Source organism: Salvelinus namaycush, chromosome 26, assembly GCF_016432855.1.
Source record: "Salvelinus namaycush isolate Seneca chromosome 26, SaNama_1.0, whole genome shotgun sequence".
NCBI lineage: Eukaryota > Metazoa > Chordata > Actinopteri > Salmoniformes > Salmonidae > Salvelinus > Salvelinus namaycush.
In genome coordinates this window covers 20,089,053-20,113,449 of record NC_052332.1, presented here as the reverse complement: position 1 = coordinate 20,113,449, position 24,397 = coordinate 20,089,053, and the positions used below count along the sequence as shown (strand labels likewise).

At 42.5% G+C, this 24,397-nt stretch overlaps 2 protein-coding genes across 3 annotated transcripts; one reads left to right on the top strand and one right to left on the bottom strand.

Annotated features, from left to right (window-relative positions):
- Positions 1–435: 435 nt before the first annotated feature.
- LOC120021365 (zinc finger MYND domain-containing protein 19-like) lies at positions 436–9,944 on the bottom strand. Of its 2 annotated transcripts, XM_038965098.1 has the most exons (6): positions 9,745–9,944; positions 3,046–3,105; positions 2,783–2,889; positions 2,489–2,629; positions 2,128–2,308; positions 437–1,879 (listed from the first exon to the last, which is right to left on the bottom strand). In XM_038965098.1, exons 1-6 carry the CDS (start codon positions 9,793–9,795, stop codon positions 1,736–1,738), a joined length of 684 nt encoding a protein of 227 aa, XP_038821026.1. In that variant the 5' UTR covers positions 9,796–9,944; the 3' UTR covers positions 437–1,735. The 2 variants fall into 2 exon arrangements, with proteins under 2 accessions (XP_038821027.1, XP_038821026.1); XM_038965099.1 differs by lacking the exon at positions 3,046–3,105 and having other exon boundaries at positions 436–1,879.
- Positions 9,945–17,843: 7,899 nt separating this feature from the next.
- Positions 17,844–21,485, top strand: LOC120021705 (B box and SPRY domain-containing protein-like). The gene is made up of 6 exons (XM_038965546.1): positions 17,844–18,317; positions 18,961–19,059; positions 19,215–19,445; positions 19,792–19,817; positions 19,963–20,087; positions 20,291–21,485. Exons 1-6 carry the CDS (start codon positions 17,934–17,936, stop codon positions 20,824–20,826), a joined length of 1,401 nt encoding a protein of 466 aa, XP_038821474.1. The 5' UTR covers positions 17,844–17,933; the 3' UTR covers positions 20,827–21,485.
- Positions 21,486–24,397: the final 2,912 nt, after the last annotated feature.

The window sequence follows — 24,397 nt, the reverse complement described above, 5'->3', positions numbered from 1 at the left end:
GGGAATGTGTCTTGTCCCAGATAGCTGCACAGTACCAGACCAGCCCACTGATCACCATGGTGACGTTGAGTAAAGGTTATTCATTCCACTTTAACATTAAACTGTCCTGGCTCCTTTATTTGTATGTCCCGTCTGCTGTCCCTTTCACTTTTTCTTCTAGTTTATTCGCACACCTGCCAATGGAAGTAAAGATCTAAATTTGACAAGCTCCACAATAAATTCCAGGCTATTATTTCCTGAGTCTAACCCTCATATGCAGCACCTTCAAATTGCCTCTGTGTCACACTGTTATTGTATCAGGCTAAGTGCACACATAGACCATTTCCCCGATATCTAAATGAACAACCAACAAATACTTTGAGGTGTCATACCATGAGGGCACCTTAAACTCCCACCACAGTCATACATCCATGGAAACCATTTTATTATTTTATTTGATCATTTTACAGTGAAACGAGATAGCTAGTTATCCCCAACTGTACTCCTGTTCACATACTGTAGCTTTTTACTCTGTGATTAATGTTTCATTCTGTAAAAAAAAAAAAAAAAGTATAATTTTTACACCCAACAGTCAACTCTCCCTACCTCTAAACTCCCCCCATCTCTATGACAAAGGTAATGGTGGGGTGTGTTAAAACAATTCAGTGCACAGTGTTATGAACCAGTCCACATAAACTATCAACGTGTGCTGCATGTATTATGTCGGTCTGCTTGTTACATGCATTATCTGTGAGCGTGTCAGGATTCCTCATCGCCACCTGACACAACAGGAAGACAAACATTGAGCAGGTGTTCATCCATCACGCTTAGGGAGTGATCATTGGGCATAGAACAAATATCTCTGATGACTGACATGTAGAAAACAATGGAATTGAATTCGGGCCATTTCATACAATCCCAAGACCCGAACTGATGTAGCCTGTCCAATGGCCAACCTGGGTTTTCTAAGTTTTTCCCAGTATATCCCTTGAACGTTAGCGTTAGTGACAGAGACTGTGTTTGTGGGCATCTGGAAGGGCAACCGACCAATCAGATTCATTCAGGGATGTTTAACACAGGAAAGTAACAATGCCTGATCAAGCCCAAAGTTGATGACCCCTTCCCAACAAAGAGGGACACTTTAAAAAAAAATATATATACACACAACAAAACACCCTTCCCCCCAATGTTCAGCACTTCATCCATGTCCGTCAGTCCAAAATGGCAGCACACACAACACTGCTAGTGCGAAACAGCAAAGTAAATCTATCTGCTGTATGTTGGTCTTAGAGCATAACAAGGAGATGACAGTGTGTGCAGCAGAGGTCCAAGAAGTACAGTGAAAAGGTCCATGTCCCATTGTACCAGGTGAGCAGCAGGTACTGTCCTCCCTAGATCCCTGTACACGGCATTACAGGTTGGTGGGTGGCAGGAAGGAGAAAGCTGATGACGACAACTGTCGATAATCAATTGCTGTCCAAAAGAAGCAATTTATCCGTGTGACATCATCTTACTCAAACATACAAATCCATAGCAGCAGGTAGAGCTCGAGGAGGATCTCCCTTTCCGGGAAAAAAATAATATATACACTTCCCCACCATCCCCATTGACATGTAAAGAAAGTATATGGAGATTCTTTTTTTTTTTTTTACCCTACCAACCAACATTGTCCTCTCATCATTCTGTTGGCAGATTTTTTCCCCCTTTGCACTTCAATCTTCCCCCCATTCCCCTATCCTGGTAGTTGATCCAGAGATCATCGCTCTGGTTCAGACTCCAGGGCCAGGACTCTTTTGCGCTCGCGGCACTGCTTCTTGTGGGCGGGCCAGTCCCTTTGCTGGCACTGAGAGCCACAGTAGCGAGCCACCTGACAGCGACCACAGATGTTGAACTCTCTAAGCTGTGGACAGATGGAGACAAAAATCAGACTGGTGGAAAAACACCTGTATGGGTTTTGTGACACTGTTCTGAGACTTCCATATTAAAATGCCTAAAAATAGCAACAATATCTATGTCAGCCTCGGAAGTAAATGGGATCACAGAAATCCTCAAAGCCATGTACTTCAATACTCCCTTGCCTACAGTGAAAGTATATGGAGGTTGAAAATAACTGAAGGTAACTGAATATATGATGGTAACAGTACGTACTCTCCTCTCGATGAGCGAGCAGGGTGGGTAGTGACACTCGTAGTAAGTACAGGAGCACTCCTCCTCCTCCACCAGCTCTCCATTGGCGTTGTAGTAACGGGTACGACTGAGCTCCAGGTACTGCTCCTCTACGGGGTCAGCTGGTACCTGCTGGATGGCCAGCCAGTACAGAGACTGCTCTCTACAGGGGGAGAAATAAAGACCGTTAACATACCTTCATGACAACTGAAACATTTAACGCACAAGTCATACTGAGCTAAGTCTGAATATTCTCGTCTTTCCTCAGTAAAGAAGTGATGAATGCTAGGAGAGGGGAATGTAGCTCTAGTAATTGTAGTGGAGAAGTGCACAGCTGTAATACCTTTGTTTGCTGGAGATCTCCTCTGGTTTGGGGCTCCAGCCCAGGGGGACCAGTCGCAGGTTGTCCAGACGGTTATCCACTGTGACAGAGTTGATGTGGACAACTTGGAAGCTGGGAGCTATGCCTCCTCTGTGCTTCTCCCTGGAGAAACATTGAAATCGCCTTATGACAACCAGTCTGCCAGGGTCACACACAATATGAACAATGGATAGTTTGTTTGATAAAAGCTGCCCTTACCAACAGACTACAATAATGTATTCAGGAGCAGATTGTGGGGATGGGACATCAACTCACCAGAGCAGCTCGTGCAGTGGCCTGCCAGCCCAGCGCCCTTTGCCAATGTCGAAGGCATAAGCAAAGATCTTTGCCCCATTGCCGTCTGCGTCGACATCCATGCGTGCCTGAAAAAATAACGGTGTGCCATTTTTATATCCCAGACCATTTTCTCAAGAAAAGTCCAGTCGTTCTTTTGTTTTCTGGGGCCAGTCTCGTGTGGGAATGGTCTTTGACTAGAATGACCCTCACCACACCCTACTCGTAAATCCCCACCCTCTTACCTCGAAGGCATAGTTCTCCACCAATGGTATGTCCTGTTCATCGATCAGTGTGTACTTTGTCTGCAAAAGAAAGGACAGAATGCCACCTGGAATGTGGGTTAACGACACTATTATTGTGTAGTGTAAAGGTCACAACAGTGAGGTGTGACACGACACTGAACCATGTGACGGTATGAGGGCGTGAACGTTATTTATATTAAGGGATAACCCTCCCTGAAGGTATGAAAAACATTTTTTTTTTTTAAGTGACACGACCCTATACCCAAAATAATAATTATAACAAAGTGGATAGCAGAGAACATTTGCCATCACTTCTTGGACAGACCAGAGCCTTAAATACACAGTTTTATAAACTGTTCTTCATCCTGTATCCATTACATGCCAATGTAGGAATTTTGATAGTGCACAGGGCTGTGGGCCAGACCACCGTGGACAAGAGTAGGGGTGGAAAGATATCCTTCATAGTAAAAGCATTGCATGAATCGATCAGCATATTTGATGATATATAAATGGCATTTTATACAGTGCATTCTGAAAGTATTCAGACCCCTCAACTTTTTCCACATTTTGTTTCGTTACAGTCTTATTCAAAAATTATTTTCCTCAAATCTACACACAGTGCCCCATAATGAAGCGTAATGAAAGCGAAAACAGGTTTTAATAAATATTTGCACAGTTTTTACAAATCAAGAACAGAAATACCTTATTTACATAAGTCTACAGATCCTTTGCTATGAGACTCGAAATTGAGCTCAGGTGCATCCTGTTTCCATTGATCATCCTTGAGATGTCCACCTGTGGTAAATTCAATTGATTGGACATGATTTGGAAAGGCACACACCTGTCTATATAAGGTCCTACAATTAACAGTGCATGTCAGAGCAAAAACCTAGCCATGAGGTCAAAAGGAATTGTCCACAGAGCTCAAAGACAAGATTGTGTTGATGCACAGATCTGGGGAAGGGTACCAAAAAATGTCTGCTGCATTGAAGGTCCCCAAGAACACAGTGGCCTCAATCATTCTTAAATGGAAGAAGTTGGAATCTAAAGGAGTCTCAGACCACGAGAAACAAGATTCTTTGGTCTGATGAATGCCAAGCGTCACATCTGGAGGAAACCTGGCACCATCCCTATGATGACGCATGGTGGTGGCAGCATCATGCTGTGGGGATGTTTTTCAGCAACAGGGACTGGGAGACTGGTCATGATCGAGGCAAAGATGAACAGCGCAAAGTACAGAGAAATCCTTGATGAAAACCTGTTCCAAGGAGCTCAGGACCTCAGACTGGGGCAAAGGTTCACCTTCCAACAGGACAAGGACCCTAAGTACACAGCCAAGACAACGCAGGAGTGGCTTCGGGACAAGTCTCTGAATGTTCTTGAATGGCTCAGCCAGAGCCCGGACTTGAACCCGATCGAACATCTCTGGAGAGACCTGAAATTACCTGTGCAGCGACGCTCCCCATCCAACCTGACATAGCTTGAGAGGATCTGCAGAGAAGAATGGGAGAAACTCCCCAAATACAGGTGTGCCAAGCTTGTAACGTTATACCCAAGAACACTCGAGGCTGTAATCGCTGCCAAAAGTGCTTCAACAAAGTACTGAGTAAAGGGTCTGAATACTTATGTAAATGGGAGCTAATTTTATACATTTGCTCCAACAAAATTCTAAAACTGTTTTTGCTTTGTCATTATGGGGTATTGTGTGTAGATTGAGGGGAGAAAAGCAATTTAAATCAATTTTAGAATAAAGCTGTAACATAACAAAATGTGGAATAAGTCAAGGGGTCTGAATACTTTCCAAATGCACTGTAAATATGTCATGCAATTCTACATAATTTTTTAAATAGCGCACAAATTACTGGCTAAGAATGGGCATAGATAAACACATAGGCCTATCATATTTCTCCAATGCCAAATCAGTGTGTCTTGTTTGCAACAAAACTGTCCCCGTTTGCAAATAATGAAATCTGAGACATCATTAGGAATCTGACCATGGTACTTTCAAAAGTTAGGTCTACCTTTCCACCCCAGACAGAGTAGGCCTACCAACGCAGAACAATGTAAGTTAACTGCTGGCTACTCTTCTTCCGTAAATTTACCAAACGAGAGAAGGTCACAAGTGTTTCCCTAAAAGCTGTCTGGGTTTAAACATCTTCAAATTGTACAGAAAGTGAATAGCTTAATCAATTGATAGTGACAGAATTAGATCACTTCCCAAGCAAAGCCTATTGTTTGTCTCCTCGGCTATTATAGGTTGTAGCTCAGCCTCTGAATGTCAAAGAAATTAAACAATGATATCCCCATATGCATCGGAGTCCCGTCTTTCCCTGGTATTTTACAGCTTGTTTCTAGCATAAAGCACTTAGATCACTTTATATAAATCGGATGTATTACTTTATTCAAAATCTTAAGCCTGTGCTTTTTGCTATTGTCTTTAATAAAAGGTTGGCCTATGGCATACCCTCTCAACTAGTCTTGGTTTTAACTTAACAGGCCTTAACTGACACGGAGGTAGGCCATTTAAAGAGTGCGTGGAGGAATTGACCGACAAATCTATGGCTATAGCAGCCTATAGCCTAATTTTGTTCGTCAAACCGGTAGATGGAACAAACTGTTATTTCTTAAATAGTAAGAAACAAGCGGCAACACAAAGCCCTCGTTATTAGTAAAGTCTAATTAAGATGTTGAAATGGATTATGCCTACTCTAATTTGCCTAATTTCAGCACCATGAGCTGTCCCATTTCCTATTGATTGTGCCGGGCTGCTGCTTCAAGATTCTTCACCACAATGTAAATTACTTGAATCTGGCTTATTGGGAGGTCAATAACTGATAAATAAATCATGGGCAAGAAACATTGCTACTACTATAATTATTAAAAACAATCTAAGTTTACCTCCATTCCTCATCTTCACGCTCTCCTTCTCAAACGGAACAGAATTTAGGCTATAGGATATAGGCTATAGGACGATTCAACCATGTACTCATCAGCAACCACAGCTAATGAAGTCACTGAAACCCTTAAAGAGTTGCAGTCTGTTTTGGAATGGGTGGCCAATAATAAACTGGTCCTGAACATCTCTAAAACTAAGAGCATTGTATTTGATACAAATCATTCCCTAAATTCTACACCTCAGCTGAATCTGGCAATGAATGGTTGAACAAGTTGGACTAAATGACTTGCTGTTACCTTAGATTGTAAACTGTCATGGTCAAAACATATAGATTCAATGGTTGTAAAGATGGGGAGAGGTCTGTCCGTAACACCACACTCCTGCAAGCTCTAGTTCTCATATCTTGATTATTGTCCAGTCGTATGGCCAAGTAGTGCAAGGAAAGACCTAGTTAAGCTGCAGCCACGCTTTGCCTTGATGACAGCGTTGCACACTCTTGGCATTCCCTCAACCAGCTTCACCTGGAATCATTTTCCAACAGTCTTGAAGGAGTTCCCACATATGCTGAGCACTTGTTAGCTGCTTTTCCCTTCACTCTGCGGTCCAACTCATTCCAAACGATCTCAATTGGGTTGACGTTGGGTGATTGTGGAGGCCAGGTCATCTGATGCAGCACTCCATCACTCTCCTTCTTGGTAAAAAAAAACCTTACACAGCCTGGAGGTGTTGGGTCATTGTCCTGTTGAAAAACAAATGATAGTCCCACTAAGCGCAAACCAGATGGGATGGCATATTGCTGTAGAACGCTGTGGTAGCCATGCTGGTTAAGTGTGCCTTGAACTCTAAACAAATCACCAAGTGTCATCAGCAAAGCACCCCCAGACCATCACACCTTCTCTTCCATGCTTCACGGTGGGAACCCCACATGCGGATATCATCTGTTCACCTACACCGCGTCTCACAAAGACACGGCGGTTGGAACCAAAATCCAAAATTTGGACTCAAACCAAAGGACAGATGTCCACCGGTATAATGTGCATTGCTCGTGTTTCTTGGCACAAGTAAGTCTCTTCTTCTTATTGGTCCTTTAGTAGTGGTTTCTTTGCAGCAATTCGACCATGAAGGCCTGATTCATTCTCCTCTGAACAGTTGATGTTGAGATGTGTCTGTTACTTGAACATTGAAGCATTTATTTGGGCTGCAATTTCTGAGGCTGGTAACTAATGAACATATCCCTCTGCAGCAGAGGTAACTCTGGGTCTTCCTTTCCTGAGGCGATCCTCACGAGAACCAGTTATCATAGCCCTTGATGGTTTTTGCGACTGCACTTAAGAAACTTTCCGGACTGACGGACCTTCATGTCTTAAAGTAATGATTGACTGTCATTTCTCTTTGCTTATTTGCGCTGTAATATTGCCATAATATGGACTTGGTCTTTTACCAAATAGGGCTATCTTCTGTATACCACCCCTACCTTGTCACAACACAACCGATTGGCTGAAACGCATTAAGGAAATAAATTCCACATATTAACTTTTAACATGGCGCACCTGTTAATTGAAATGCATTCCAGGTGACTATCTCATGAAGCTGGTTGAGAGAATGCAAAGAGTGTGCGAAGCAGTCATCAAGGCAATGGGTGGCTACTTTGTAGAATCTAAAATATATTTTGATTTGTTTAACACTTTTCTGGTTACTACATGATTCCATGTGTTATTTCACAGTGTTGATGTCTTCACTATTATTCTACAATGTAGAAAATAGCAACAAAAACAAAACTGGAATGAGTAGGTGTCCAAACTTTTGACTGGTATTATATATATTCTTTCTATCTCAATCATTATACATTTTGTTAACCTTAAAACTAAATGAAAATGATTTAAATCTAAAAGATCAAATTCAACCTGAGTGTCCTTCGATTGTGGGAAAAGGCCGCCCTTGATTCGGAATTATTCAAGTGGGGCCTTTCGAGCTGCCATGTTACCGAATGCTTCAAACAAAGCATTCAATGGGCACTTGAGGAGTTTTGGTTCCTGATTCAAAGGGAATACCCTGACATTTCCCTCAGAGGATTAAAACTCATGGTACCCTTTGCCAGCGCATCTCTTTGTGAAGCTGGATTCAGCAGTGCTCTCATCTGCATTAAAACCAAATATCGATCCAGGTTCGATTTGACAGCAGAGACGAGGTGTGCACTGTTGACCACACCCACTGACTTTGAGAAGCTCTGACAACATGCATCATGCACACCCATCTCATTAGTGGTGGTGAGATATGAGACATTATGTAACTGACTGTCATAGCCCCACATTAAAAGTATGTGATCGTGAGCTGAGTAGACAATCAGAAATACTGCTAGAATGTTTTGCAATGGACTGCTGTAGCCACAAAATAAAAAAAGTTAACATTGGCTGTTAATTACAACAAAAAATTCACATGGATATTCACGCCCAGCAGAGAATGAGATGAGGGGCGGCATCGGGCACACATCAATATATAGCAACTAATTGTAAAACAGAAATATCTAAATTTCATCAATTACATTACCCTCCCCTGGACTATATTTAAAAAATATATACTAAACCCCCCCTTTACTTAAATGTAAAAAACATGATGGGGTGGCAGGTAGCCTTGTGGTTAGTGTTGGGCCAGTAACCGAAATATTGCTGGATCGAATCCCTGAGCTGACAAGGTAAAAATCGGTCGTTCTGCCACTGAACAAGGCAGTTAACCCACTGTTCCCCGGTAGGCCGTCATTGTAAATAAGAATCTGTTCTTAACTGACTGCCTAGTTAAATAAAACAAATAAAATAATGACCCTTCCCCATTTTCCTTCAGGTAACCATTCTCTAAGTGTCGACCCATCCCTAATTAAGACCACGAGTCAAGTTCGATTTGCTTTGAGTAAGTTAGCAATCACGAAACAAGCATTTTGGGAAGGCATAGCAGTGGCATGCAACAGCACCGCATTGTGGTGTTGACTAATGTTCCTGGGGGTCACTCCATAACACGTGATATGTCCAAGTGGTTCTCATTTATAAGGGACACACCCATTTCAATGTTCACCAACTGCCCTCAGTGCTAAAACTATGGCTAAAAGCAAGAGGGCCCTAAATATTCAAGTCACTGTTCAAATTCGTCAGGTAAAAGTAGATCATGATGTAGCTACTGTCGCTAGCCTAAATAAAACGTTCGCAAGCTAGAACCCCCCCCCCACTAACGTTAGCTAGCCCTAGTATCGTTACATGTCAATAATGATGCCACATAGGATTTGTATCAGCCTTCAAATGGTAAGATAAAAATAAGCTAGTTTAAAAATACCGTTGGCAAAACATGCCGGTGCTCAATCACGTTGCAAGTGGTTCCTGGATAGAGCGTGGCAATGCAATGGCTTCCTCATTAAGACTAGAGCCTTGGAATAACTATCTATACCAGTTAGTTAGCGTACATTATAATTGCTTTACCGTTAAAGTGTGCATTTAGATGACATATTTTAACTTTCAACATTCACCAAAGACATCGTTGCTTCCATAAATTAACTAACTACGAACGTCGGTGAAATCTAGCTAGCTACCTATTAGTAATTGGCTTGAGCTGGGCGGCTTCGTGAGAAAACGAATTTAGCGAAACATTTGGGCCACCTAACGTTAGCTAGATAGTTAACTTATGTATGTTTTTCCGACAGGTATTCCAAATTAAAACATTTTCGATGCCATCACCTATCTCAACGAGCCATTTTGTAAGCGCTTTTTCTGATCCCCTCCCCTTCTTGTCGCACATGGCAGCCCTCGGATCCAGCTCACCTTCCCGGCCACACGGCCAAGTCGAACAATCCCAAGCTTGAAATCCGACATTGGAAGACCAGTCGATCAAGGGGCAAAATATGAGGCGATCTACACGTTTAAAACTCGTCAGGGCGACCCCCCAGCCCCGATGTACCGCCAGTTAAGTTAAACAGGGTCAATCGTTGCCCGATTCTGGTCCTCCCCACCCGCTAACAAAATCTCCATGACACACCGCTGGATTTTGGGGAGGGACAAAGAGGCTAAAACATTTTCAACCAATGAGAATAGAGCTTTGAAAACCTTTGGTCCAATCCAAAAATCGTAACATTTTGCATTCTTAATTCTCTTGACGTCCTATCCGATTCGCCAATCAAGACGGGGATTTCTTTGGAGCAACACCCAACCTCCATCACGTTAACGTCTGTGCTATTTGGGATCCTTTGGACGTCCATGCCCTAAACCCTAACTTTAACCCTTACATGAACCATAACTCTTACTTTAACCCTTACATGAACCATGCCAGTTAACTAATGTACATTACAATCATAAGGATCCCGGTGAGATCCACAGTGAGTCTTAATACCCATAAAACCTAGCGGTCAAACAATGAAATGGTTCCAATTGTATTTCCACCATAATTTTTTAGAAACTCTTCAAATAAGAGCTATGTTTCGTATAGACTTACACTGCGTGACATTTTGATAGCCGTGTGAATCTCGCTAGGCCAAGGTTACTTATCAACATATTTGCCTATATTTACCCCCAAAAATGAAATACTGTTGCTATCATAAAGAACTACAAATGCCATGATGAACTGGACAAGACTGCCAATTCGAGGCAAAGGTAAGAAACTCTGGATTAAGAAATGTTAGCTAAATTTAATAATTAATAAATTGGCAACATTTCTTTAAGTTGACAATTCTGTTTACTGTCTTGTGCAAGTTGACACAATACCTGTTTTCAAAAGTTTCAGCTAGAGATGAGGTGCAGGGATTTGTAATCTTGCGTGATGTCTACTTTGATGCTAACTCTACTTTGATGCTAAAACGAGATCAGACTGAGAATAATCGTGACGTCAGTGGTCTTCAGATCGGAGAAGACGGATCTCTAGGTAGGATGATGTCAGAGTTTCTGACTTGTATTTCCGAATTGGATGACAGTTCAACCCGATTTTTCCCAGTCGGCGCTCTTTAAAAAAAAAAAAGTTTTATTTTTATTTTATTTGTATTTCTGTATTTTTTTCAGGGGGTGGATGTTGCTTCCATCAATGTAATTGTCTGCATAATTTACAATCACCCATATATATATATATATATATATATACATAAATATACATATCTTTTTAGAATATATTTTCCTTTATTATTCCCCGCAAACCCTACCATCTCTCCCCCAATTGGAGTAAACTAATAAACAATAACACTTAGGCTTCTACTTCCAGCGTATACATACTATATACATTTTACAGACACAATCTATTTTACAATGGTTATATTTAGTTTGTTTTTAGTCCTGGCCTTCCTCTATTTCTGATGTCCATCCAGTTTGATTTCTACTTGTCATATATTTGTAACTGTGCTATTTCACAAAAGTTCTGAACCTATATACATTTTACAGACCCCGTATGTTTTACATTTGTTATCTTGTTGTTATTAGTCCCACCCTTCAGCTCCATTCAACCCCTCCTATCTATCTAACACCATCCATATTGGATTTCTATTTGCCATATATTTTGAAACTGTGCTGTGATGCTTCACAAAAGTACTGAACCTTTCTATTCTCATAGTTTCTACAGATTGTAAATTAAAGATAACATTTTTTGCTAAAATTATTATTATATTATTGATCGATTGACTATGACTTTTCAAATCACCCAGTATTGCTATCTGTAACGTTAGCTCTAGGTAAATGTTGCAATGTATATATGTGTATATATATAGTGTGTGTGTGTGTGTGTGTATATACAGTGGGGAGAACAAGTATTTGATACACTGCCGATTTTGCAGGTTTTCCTACTTACAAAGCATGTAGAGGTCTGTAATTTTTATCATAGGTACACTTCAACTGTGAGAGAAAAACAAAAATCCAGAAAATCACATTGTATGATTTTTAAGTAATTAATTTGCATTTTATTGCATGACATAAGTATTTGATACATCAGAAAAGCAGAACTTAATATTTGGTACAGAAACCTTTGTTTGCAATTACAGAGATCACACGTTTCCTGTAGTTCTTGACCAGGTTTGCACACACTGCAGCAGGGATTTTGGCCCACTCCTCCATACAGACCTTCTCCAGATCCTTCAGGTTTCGGGGCTGTCGCTGGGCAATACGGACTTTCAGCTCCCTCCAAAGATTTTCTATTGGGTTCAGGTCTGGAGACTGGCTAGGCCACTCCAGGACCTTGAGATGCTTCTTACGGAGCCACTCCTTAGTTGCCCTGGCTGTGTGCTTCGGGTCGTTGTCATGCTGGAAGACCCAGCCACGACCCATCTTCAATGCTCTTACTGAGGGAAGGAGGTTGTTGGCCAAGATCTCGCGATACATGGCCCCATCCATCCTCCCCTCAATACGGTGCAGTCGTCCTGTCCCCTTTGCAGAAAAGCATCCCCAAAGAATGATGTTTCCACCTCCATGCTTCACGGTTGGGATGATGTTCTTGGGTTGTATTCATCCTTCTTCTTCCTCCAAACACGGCGAGTGGAGTTTAGACCAAAAAGCTCTATTTTTGTCTCATCAGACCACATGACCTTCTCCCATTCCTCCTCTGGATCATCCAGATGGTCATTGGCAAACTTCAGACGGGCCTGGACATGCGCTGGCTTGAGCAGGGGGACCTTGCGTGCGCTGCAGGATTTTAATCCATGACGGCGTAGTGTGTTACTGGTTTTTAATGGTTTTCTTTGAGACTGTGGTCCCAGCTCTCTTCAGGTTATTGACCAGGTCCTGCCGTGTAGTTCTGGGCTGATCCCTCACCTTCCTCATGATCATTGATGCCCCACGAGGTGAGGTCTCTCACAGTTGAAGTGTACCTATGATAAAAATTACAGACCTCTACATGCTTTGTCAGTAGGAAAACCTGCAAAATCGGCAGTGTATCAAATACTTGTTCTCCCCACTGTATATACAGTTGAAGTCGGAAGTTTACATACACTTAGGTTGGAGTCATTAAAACTCGTTTTTCAACCACTCCACAAATTTCTTGTTAACAATCTATAGTTTTGGCAAGTCGGTTAGGACATCTACTTTGTGCATGACACAAGTAATTTTTCCAACAATTGTTTACAGACAGATTATTTCACTTATAATTCACTGTATCACAATTCCAGTGGGCCAGAAGTTTACATACACTAAGTTGACTGTGCCTTTAAACAACTTAGAAAATTCCAGAAAATGGTGTCATGGCTTTAGAAGCTTCTGAAAGGCTAATTGACATCATTTGAGTCAATTGGAGGTGTACCTGTGGATGTATTTCAAGGCCTACCTTCAAACTCAGTGCCTCTTTGCTTGACATCATGGGAAAATCTAAAGAAATCAGCCAAGACAGAAAGCAAATTGTTGACCTCAACAAGTCTGGTTCATCCTTGGGAGCAATTTCCAAACGCCTGAAGGTACCATGTTCATCTGTACAAACAATAGTACGCAAGTATAAACACCATGGGACCACGCAGCCATCATACCGCTCAGGAAGGAGACGCGTTCTGTCTCCTAGAGATGAACGTACTTTGGTGCGAAAAGTGCAAATCAATCCCAGAACAACAGCAAAGGACCTTGTGAGGATGCTGGAGGAAACAGATGCAAAAATATCTATATCCACAGTAAAACGAGTCCTATATCGACATAACCTGAAAGGCCACTCAGCAAGGAAGAAGCCACTGCTCCAAAACCGCCATAAAAAAGCCAGACTACGGTTTGCAACTGCACATGTGGACAAAGATCATACTTTTTGGAGAAATGTCCTCTGGTCTGATGAAACAAAAATAAAACTGTTTGGCCATAATGACCATCGTTATGTTTGGAGGAAAAAGGGGGAGGCTTGCAATCTGAAGAACACCATCCCATCCGTGAAACACAGGGGTGGCAGCATCATGTTGTGGGGGTGCTTTTCTGCAGGAGGGACTGGTGTACTTCACAAAATAGATGGCATCATGAGGCAGGAAAATTATGTGGATATATTGAAGCAACATCTCAAGACATCGGTCAGGAAGTTAAAGCATGGTCGCAAATGGGTCTTCCAAATGGAAAATGACCCCAAGCATACTTCCAAAGTTGTGTCAAAATGGCTTAAGGACAACAAAGTGAAGGTATTGGAGTGGCCATCACAAAGCACTGACCTCAACCCTATAGAAAATTTGTGGCCAGAACTGAAAAAGCGTGTGCGAGCAAGGAGGCCTACAAACCTGACTCAGTTACACCAGCTCTGTCAGGAGGAATGGGCCAAAATTCACCCAACTTATTGTGGGAAGCTTGTGGAAGGCTACCCGACACGTTTGACCCAAGTTAAACAATTTGAAGGTAATGCTACCAAATACTAATTGATTGTATGTAAACTTCTGACCCACTGGGAATGTGATGAAAGAAATAAAAGCTGAAATAAATCATTCTCTCCACTATTCTGACATTTCACATTCTTAAAATAAAGTGGTGATCCTAACTGACCTAAGACAGGGAATTTGTACTTGCATTAAAACCTCTACCGCTTCTCTCTCCCGGATCCGGGATCCTCCTCATCAAAAAAGCTGACTAGCATAGCCTAGCCTAACGCGACAGGGATATCATATAATATAATTTTCATGAAATCACAAGTCCAATACAGCAAATGAAAGATAAACATCTTGTGAATCCAGCCAATATTTCCGATTTTTTTAAGTGTTTTACAGCGAAAACACAATATAGCATTATATTAGCTTACCACAATAGCCAAACACACAAATGCATTTATCAGCAGCAAAAGGTAGCGATCGCAAAAACCAGCAAAATATATAAAATTAATCACTAACCTTGACCAACTTCATCAGATGACAGTACTATAATATCAGGTTATACAATACACTTATGTTATGTTCGAAAATGTGCATATTTTGAGATGCAAACCGTGGTTATACATTGTGAATACGTAGCATCGATTCACCAAATTGTCCGGAGATATTTTGGACACTCACCTAATCTGACCAAAGAACTCATGATAAACTTTACTAAAAAATACATGTTGGACAGCAAATGAAAGATACACTAGTTCTTAATGCAACCGCCGGGTTAGATTTTTAAAAATAACTTTACCATAACAGCTTACGTTATAGCGAGACAGCGCCCGCAAAAAGGGCGGAAAATAGGACTCAACATTTTCCACAGAAATACGAAATAACATCATAAATTGTTCTTACTTTTGCTGAGCTTCCATCAGAATCTTGTACGAGGAGTCCTAGGTTCAGAATAAATCGTTGTTTGGTTTTAGAATGTCCTTTTCTCCTGTCGAATTAGCAACCTTAGCTAGCCATGTGGCGCGAACATGCCCATCTTCTCCTGACGCAAAGAAAGGAAAATTCCAAAAGTCGCAATAAACGTTGAATAAACTGATACAACTCGGTTGAAAAAAACTACTTTATGATGTTTTTATCACATCTATCAAATAAAATTAGAACCGTGTATACCGAACGCTTTTCAGAAGCCAATGTTGATGTCCTTCCCGCACCTAGGTAGAGAAAGGAAATTCTGGTCACGTCATTCCAAGAGCTCTTGTTCGACCTCAGATCAAGCTAGACACCCCATTCCACCTTCCACTGCCTGTTGACATCTAGTGGAAGGCGTATGAAGTGCATGCAAATCCATAAATATAAGGCAATTCAATAGGCAGGCCCTGGAACAGAGCATCGTTTTCAGATTTTTCACTTCCTGTCTGGAAGTTTGCTGCCAAATGAGTTCTGTTTTACTCACAGATATAATTCAAACAGTTTTAGAAACTTGAGAGTGTTTTCTATCCAATAGTAATAATAATATGCATATTGTACGATCTAGAATAGAGTATGAGGCCGTTTAAATTGGGCACGATTTTTTCCCAAAGTGAAAACAGCGCCCCCTATTCACAAGAAGTTTTAAATGTCAGGAATTGTGAAAAACTGAGTTTAAATGTATTTGGCTAAGGTGTATGTAAACTTCAACTGTATATATGTGTGTGTATATGTATATATTTATATTCCGGTCTCTGACATTGCTCGTTCTGATATTTCTGAATGAATACATTTTTCTGAATTATGTCTGTATTGTTTATATTGCTAGGTATTACTGCACTGTTGGAGATAGAACAACCATTTCGCTGCACCTGCGATAACATCTGTAGATCTGTGTGCGCAACCAATAAACTTAGATTTTATTATTTATAAAGTTGTTTTTATCCTATTTTGTCTATGCTACATGTTAAAATATTTGTGTTACTTTTTTTACTGCAAATATTTTTATCCCCTTTTCCCCTTTTGTGTCTTATTTCTGTCAAGGGAAATATATTTGAAATTGCAATTTAAATACATTTGATATTTAACTTATTTAGACCTAATTATAATTAGCCAAAAGAGCTAGTACAGTGCATTCGGAAAGTATTCAGATGCCTTGACTTTTTCCAGATGTTGTTTCGTAACAACCTTATTCTAAAATTGATTACATTGTTTGTCCCCCTCATCAATCTACACACAATATCCCATAATGACAAAGCAAAAACAGATTTTTAGAAATTTTTGCACATAAATGTTTTTATGTAAATATCACATTTACATAAGTATTCAGACCCTTTACTCAGTACTTTGTTGAAGCACCTTTGGCAGCGTTTACATCCTAGAGTCTTCTTGGGTATGACGCTACAAGCTTGGCACAGCGGTATTTGGGGAGTTTTTCCCATTCTTCTCTGCAGATCCTCTCAAACTCTGTCAGGTTGGATGGAGAGCGTTGTTGCACAGCTATTTTCAGGTCTCTCCAGAGATGTTAGATCGGGTTCAAGTCTGGTCTCTGGCTGGGCCACTCAAGGACATTCAGAGACTTGTCCCGAAGCCACTCCTGCATTGTCTTGGCTGTGTGCTTAGGGTCATTGTCCTGATGGAAAGTAAACCTTCACCCCAGTCTGAGGTCCTGAGCGCTCTGGAGCAGGTTTTCATCAAGGATTTCTTTGTACTTTGCTACTTTCATCTTTCCCTCAATCCTGACCAGTCTCCACAATCCTGACCAGTCTCCAGTCTCCACAAGACCAAGGCCCTTCTCCCCCGATTGCTCAGTTTGGCCGGGCGGCCAGCTCTAGGAAGAGTCTTGGTGGGACCATATATAGACAGGTGTGTGCCTTTCCAAATCATGTCCAATCAATTGAATTTACCACAGGTGGACATCTCAAGGATGATCAATGGAAACAGGATGCACCTGAGCTCAATTTCGAGTCTCATAACAAAGGGTCTGAATACATATGTAAATAAGGTATTTATGTTTTTTTAAATTATAAATTAGCAAAAATTTCAGAAAAACTGTTTTCGCTTTGTCATTATGGGGTATTGTGTGTAGGTCGATGAGAGAGAAAATTATTTAATCCATTTTGGAATTAGGCTGTAAGGTAACAAAATGTGGGAAAAGGGAAGGGGTCTGAATACTTTCCGAATGCACTGTATATACACCAACACATTTAACATTACTGTGGGGTTTGCACAAAGGGATTTACCTCCAATATCATCAGTCATCAGTCATGTGCATATGTCTCAAGAAATTGGTATCATTGTAATATAGGCCTATAGACTATATTTCAGCCTAACCTATAGGCTAAATGTATCCTACATTTTAAAATCCTGTAGTCAAGTATATTGCCCCAACTATGGTTAACCTATTTAGCCTATTCTAAGCTATAATACATTTAGCCTAAAATTAGACAAGAAAGGGTCATTGATGATTGAGGATGTTATGAGGTCAAATGACAATATGGAAACACTGTGTCATCTTACAGGTAAAGGAGGTAAAAACAATGGTAGGCTATAACAAGTGCACGGGAACCAAAAACCTTATCATTGAAACGGCCTTGTTGCTGTAGTTGCTAAACTTGCTTTTCAGCTCTGACCTCTAGTGTCGGTGTTACTTCCGTGTTCATACCTTGATACACCTGTGTTATAGGTGCGGTAGATAGTGATACTTAAGCCACCTGCTACGTTCTATTGCTATTACTCTTGTAGACTATTTTACGTATCATGAGCGCGGAGCCAGGATCATGTCATTCAACACCTGGGTGCTCTTTACAGGACGACCGAGACACTGAAGTAGAAGTTACAGAAAGTTTGAGAAACTTGAATATGGATTTACAACAGCCCATTTTCTCCGCGTTGAATGTACTCCGGAATGAAATTCGATCAGCTAAAGAGGACTCCGGGTTGTCTGGAAAGGCTGCGGTGACCTCCTCCGACACAGAATCGGGTATATTCTCCGGTGAATCGGAACTTTGCGTGGAACATGAATCAGACCTGGACTGGTTCTGCTGCTCCGAGCAGAAACTCATATGCTCGCACTGCACCATATTGGGATCCTGTCAGGGACACACGGTGACAGCCCTGGCCAACAGAGTGACAGCAGTCAGGGTGAGTGCCCCGACTTTTCCTGAAAGGAAATTATCTCTTGTATAGCACTATATTAGAATATACCACCTATAGGCTCAGTAAAACCAACTCATATTTGAGCAGTTACAAGCTGCCGCTTGTGTGTCATATGGGCCTTTGTCACAGTGAATGGGGCTTGGGGCCAGGAGACTGTTGACCTACAGTTAGGAATTAGAATTGACCAGGCAAACTGAGTTTACCTTAGGTCACCTGGGGTACTACAGTGCAAAGGGCCAGCTGGTTTGTGTTAGGAAAGTGTGTGTTCACATGCCTGGTGGGTGTGTAGGGTGTGCCACACTTTTTCGACACCACACTGAGGATTTCCCCCTGTTGATGTCTCATGGAATGTGAGGAGACAGGAATTTCAAGCTGTTGGGAAGATACGGGAAGCCTTTACATAAGTAGTGTCCATATAAGCAGCATAAATTGTCATCAGTGCTCTTCCAAGTTATTATTATTTCAGGATACACAATGACATGTTGGTGATGGCAGTTCGACACTACAGGAATAGGCCTGTCAGGATAGGGCCCCTGCCTTTGAAACTGTACCTGATCAACTCTGTGGTTTTCAAGTCCAACACTGCTCTTCTTCATGCCAGTCACTGTGTGAGTGTTGTCCTGAACAGAACCAGCTGGTTGACGTGTGTGAGAAAATGCAGCTGCAGGCCCGGCGCATCGAGCACTTTATCAACAAGACTCTGACTGCCAAAGAGCGGGCACTGCAGGTGAGCACACCGGCTCTGTGACACACACTCAGTCCCTTATGTGCTCTCACTCCACACAGCCTTGGAATCACAAGCTCTACACACAGATATCTAATGGATTCCATCCTATGTCTTTTTGCTGTGACTCTTGCCCCCTATGCCGTGTGTCCATGCAGGTGGAGGCGAGCGGGGCTCGGGAGCGAGTGGTGGCACAGGTCAGTGTGGTGAGGGAGGCGGTGGAGGAGGAGGAGCAGCGGCTGCTAGAAGCCGTCCAGCTGGAAGAGGAGAGGGTGGAGCAGTGCCTCCTCACTCAGAGAGCGCACTGGGGCCAGGCCCTAGCTATGCTCACACAGACACGCACATGCCTGGTGCACACTCTCACAAACACACCGGACATACAGCTGGCGGTGAGTAGGGGAAAGATGATGGGCACAGGGAGGGACAGAGGACGGGAAGTTGGAGAATACAGTGGTGGAAAGAAGAATAATGAATAGGGAGAGGGTCGAACAAGACTGAATGGGATGGTGCAAACAATGATGACGATGATGATTAACCCTAACCCTAACTTCATGTCCACACCCTGGCTCAACCCTAACCCTAACTTCATGTCCACACCCTGGCTCAACCCTAACCCTAGCAATAAACCCTAGCAATAACCCTGATAATTCTGATGATGATGATGCTGATGATGATGTAATTAAGATTAATTTCATTCTCAGAAATTATTGTTGACTCTGTGTCCTGTGTTTTCAGACCTCTGGCCAAGAAATAGCTGACAGGTAAAAAAATGTTTAATCCATTTTTAGTATTTTTTGCAAGTAGTAAGAATACATAGTTAAATAGTTCACCCACTGAAGCAATCCTGCCGGTGAAGTTGTTCATTAGCCAGATTCACATGAGCTCTCTCTTGTGTGTGGCGATCAGGGTTGAGGATGCAGAGGGGGTGGGTGAACCCTGTGACACTGACTGGCTCAACCTGAATGCAGGTTGCAGTGACAGCAAACTCATGAGGGGCCTGTGGGCCAGCGCCATACTGCTGGGGCCAATTGGTAACTAGTACTACTTCTTTTATCCATATCTCCATGATACAGGTCAGGACAACCTTGATCCGTTCAGGGTACAGTTGTTCCAAATAGTTGCAGTTATGCATTGTTGCCAGTTGTTCAGACACTATTACTATGTTATTAACAAAGCACAAGTGCTTAATTAAGGATTAATAACAATACATTCTTCTCTTTCCTCGCCCCTTTAGCTTATGGTTCAGCACATCTGACATTTGACGAGCGCACCGTCAGTTCCCTACTGTCCCTCTCAGAAGACCTTTGCACTCTGACCTTCCTGCCTAAGAGGTCACGCCAGTCCCCGCCCTACGACCCGGCACGCTTCGACAGCTGGCCCAATGCGCTGGGCACCCTGTCAATCTCCTCCGGCACCCACAGCTGGGTGATGGATGTGGGTGAAAGCGGGGCCTTCAAGGTGGGGGTATGCTACACCAGTATGGGGCGTAAGGGCTCGGGCAATGACTCCCGCCTGGGCTACAATGGCCAGTCCTGGGTGCTCTCCAAATATGATGGGGACTTCTCCTTCTGTCATGCGGGGAAGAACACACCCCTGCACGTGATCCACAAGCCCAAGAGTCTAGGGCTGCTCCTGGACTGGCCCAGTCAGACCCTGGTATTTTATGACCCAGACTCCAGTGCCGTGTTGCACTCTGTCAGACACGCCTTCAGTGGCCCGCTGCTGCCTGCATTCGCCGTGGCTGACCGTAGTGTCACCATACTGCACTGACCTCCAAAGTAACCGTCTGTAGTGCCATTGATATAGAATTACGGTTAACACTTTCATAAGACATATCTTATGAGTTGATAATATAACATTGTAAGGGCATATTAATGCTCATAACAAGTAATAATGCATTATACCTGCTGATAAAATCTTACTGAATTACTAATATTTGTACGTAATTCTAATAGAATAGAATACTATCAAAGCTTCACAATGTATTTGAATGTAATCAAATTTCTGTCTGCATTGATGAGGTATGCAGTCAGTTCTCCTTTGTTGAGGAACACATTTCAAATGTATTCTTTGTTTATCTGAAGTACTGCTTCTGTATAGATTTCTGTAGATCAAATTATACAGTAGTCCTAATGTGTTAGTGATTAATTTGTGGTGAAGTCTGTCCCAAAACTTAATTTAAGTTTTAGAAGTATGCTATTTATATTTATTGTACTTTTATGATCTGATAATCATTTTTGATAACTTAAGTGAATGTTTTCTACCTTTTCGAGAGACACCTGTTTGCGGAACTGGTTGATCCAGAAGTTGCTCAGTGTGCTACCTGTCAAATGTATTAAAATATTTTTGATTGTCGTATATGCAATGTATGCCTCTATTGAGTGAGTATGAACTCACATCCCGCTTTCCATCCATTCCTCAGTGGTAAGAAAATTAATTAAATCCCCGACGCAATACATACGACACAATCTAAAAGTGTAGTGTTTTTTTTCCATCAATGGTGTCAAAAGTATAGCCTTTCTGCTCAATGTGGGTTCAAGCTTTTACCCTTGCATTCACTCTGATTATTCTGGTTCACTTTGGACCAATCTACTGTGGGTGCCAAGTTATGGCAATTAATGATCAATGCCATAATATCACTAGTACTTTTGTTTTGACGGAGGTTCAGAGGGAACCAGGAGAGGGCAGCATAATTGCAAATATATTTATAACTAACCCAAGATAGTTCATCGCTGTCGTTTTCAATGGGAGCAAATGAAGTATAGTGGGCAGAACAAAGAAGGAGGTGGGCAACGGCAGAGCCAAGCGCGAGCTAACGAGTTCCTATTGGCGTGTTAAATTATATATCTGCATATTTCCGTTAGGGAACGCCTTTTCTGTAAAGTGTTGCTTGTGCAATTACTCAATTCGCCGTTGCACTCCTTGTAAACAATGCCATTTAAAAAACTTTGGCAAAGGGTCACGTCTACTAAACTTAGTGGACTCTGTCCATAACATATTCTAGTTTTAGGAACAGAATACTGTATTGAGATTGGCCTTTTCTTCGATGAGAAAATCAGCAGAATGTCGACCCAGTTCCATCTCGCTCCATACTCTCCCACTGCCGGCCACTGGTCTTCCTCTTCTTTTTAAAACTTCTTTCTGAAGTAGGCCATAGCTGTAGTTTCATAGGGTTAAAGCTGCAATATGTAACTTTTGGGCGACCCCAACAAAATTCAGATAGAAATGTGTGTTATAGATCTGTCATTTTCAGATCTGTGTCCGTAATGGCTCTGCGATCAAGCGACCACCCCTCATCACTGTCAAACGCTCCCTAAAACACTTCAGCGAGCAGGCCTTTCTAATCGAGCTGGTATCCTGGAAGGATATTGACCTCATTCCGTCAGTAGAGGACGCCTGCTTGTTCTTTAAAAGTGCTTTCCTCACCATCTTAAATAAGCATGCCCCATTCAAAAAAAATTGAACCAGGAACAGATATAGCCCTTGGTTCACTCCAGACCTGACTGCCCTTGACCAGCACAAAAACATCCTGTGGCATACTGCATTAGCATCGACTATCCCCCGCGATATGCAACTTTTCAGGGAAGTTAGGAACCAATATACACAAGCAGTTAGGAAAGCAAAGGCTAGCTTTTTCAAACAGAAATTTGCATCCTGTAACACTAACTCCAAAAGGTTCTGGGACACTGTAAAGTCAATGGAGAATAAGAGCACCTCCTCCCAGCTGCTCACTGCACTGAGGCTAGGAAACACTGTCACCACTGATAAATCCGCTATAATTGAGAATTTCAATAAGCATTTTTCTACGGCTGGCCATGCTTTCCACCTGGCTACCCCGACCCCGGTCAACAGCCCTGCACCCCTCACTGCAACTTGCCCAAGCCTCCCCCATTTCTCCTTCACCCAAATCCAGATAGCTGATGTTCTGAAAGAGATGCAAAATCTGGACCCCTACAAATCAGCAGGGCTAGACAATCTGGACCCTCTCTTCCTAAAATTATCCGCCGAAATTGTTGCGACCCCTATTACTAGCTTGTTCAACCTCTCTTTCGTATTGTCTGAGATCCCCAAAGATTGGAAAGCTGCCGCGGTCATCCCCCTCTTCAAAGGGGGAGACACTCTAGACCCAAACTGCTACAGACCTATATCTATCCTACCCTGCCTTTCTAAGGTCTTCGAAAGCCAAGTTAACAAACAAATCACCGACCATTTCGAATCCCACCGTACCTTCTCCGCTATGCAATCTGGTTTCCGAGCTGGTCACGGGTGCACCTCAGCCACGCTCAAGGTCCTAAACGATATCATAACCGCCATCGATAAGAGACAATACTGTGCAGCTGTCTTCATCGACCTGGCCAAGGCTTTCGACTCTGTCAATCACCATATTCTTATCGGCAGACTCAACAGCCTTGGTTTCTCAAATGATTGCCTCGCCTGGTTCACCAACTACTTCTCATATAGAGTTCAGTGTGTCAAATCGGAGGGCCTGTTGTCTGGACCTCTGGCAGTCTCTATGGGGGTGCCACAGGGTTCAATCCTCGGGCCGACTCTTTTCTCTGTATACGTCAATGATGTCGCTCTTGCTGCTGGTGATTCTCTGATCCACCTCTACGCAGACGACACCATACTGTATACATCTGGCCCTTCTTTGGACACTGTGTTAACTAACCTCCAGACAAGCTTCAATGCCATACAACACTCCTTCCGTGGCCTCCAATTGCTCTTAAATGCAAGCAAAACTAAATGCATGCTCTTCAACCGATCGCTGCTCACACCTACCCACCCGTCCGACTAGCATCACTACTCTGGACGGTTCTGACTTAGAATATGTGGACAACTACAAATACCTAGGTGTCTGGTTAGACTGTAAACTCTCCTTCCAGTCTCACATTAAGCATCTCCAATCCAAAATTAAATCTAGAACCGGCTTCCTATTTCGCAACAAAGCCTCTTTCACTCATGCTGCCAAACATACCCTAGTAAAACTGACTATCCTACCGATCCTTAACTTCGGCGATGTCATTTACAAAATAGCCTCCAACACTCTACTCAGCAAATTGGATGCAGTCTATCACAGTACCATCCATTTTGTCACCAAAGCCCCGTATACTACCCACCACTGCGACCTGTATGCTCTCGTTGGCTGGCCCTCGCTTCATATCCGTCGCCAAACCCACTGGCTCCAGGTCATCTATAAGTCATTGCTAGGTAAAGCCCCGCCTTATCTCAGCTCACTGGTCACCATAGCAGCACCCACCCGCAGCATGCGCTCCAGCAGGTATATTTCACTGGTCACCCCCAAAGCCAATTCCTCCTTCGGCCGCCTTTCCTTCCAGTTCTC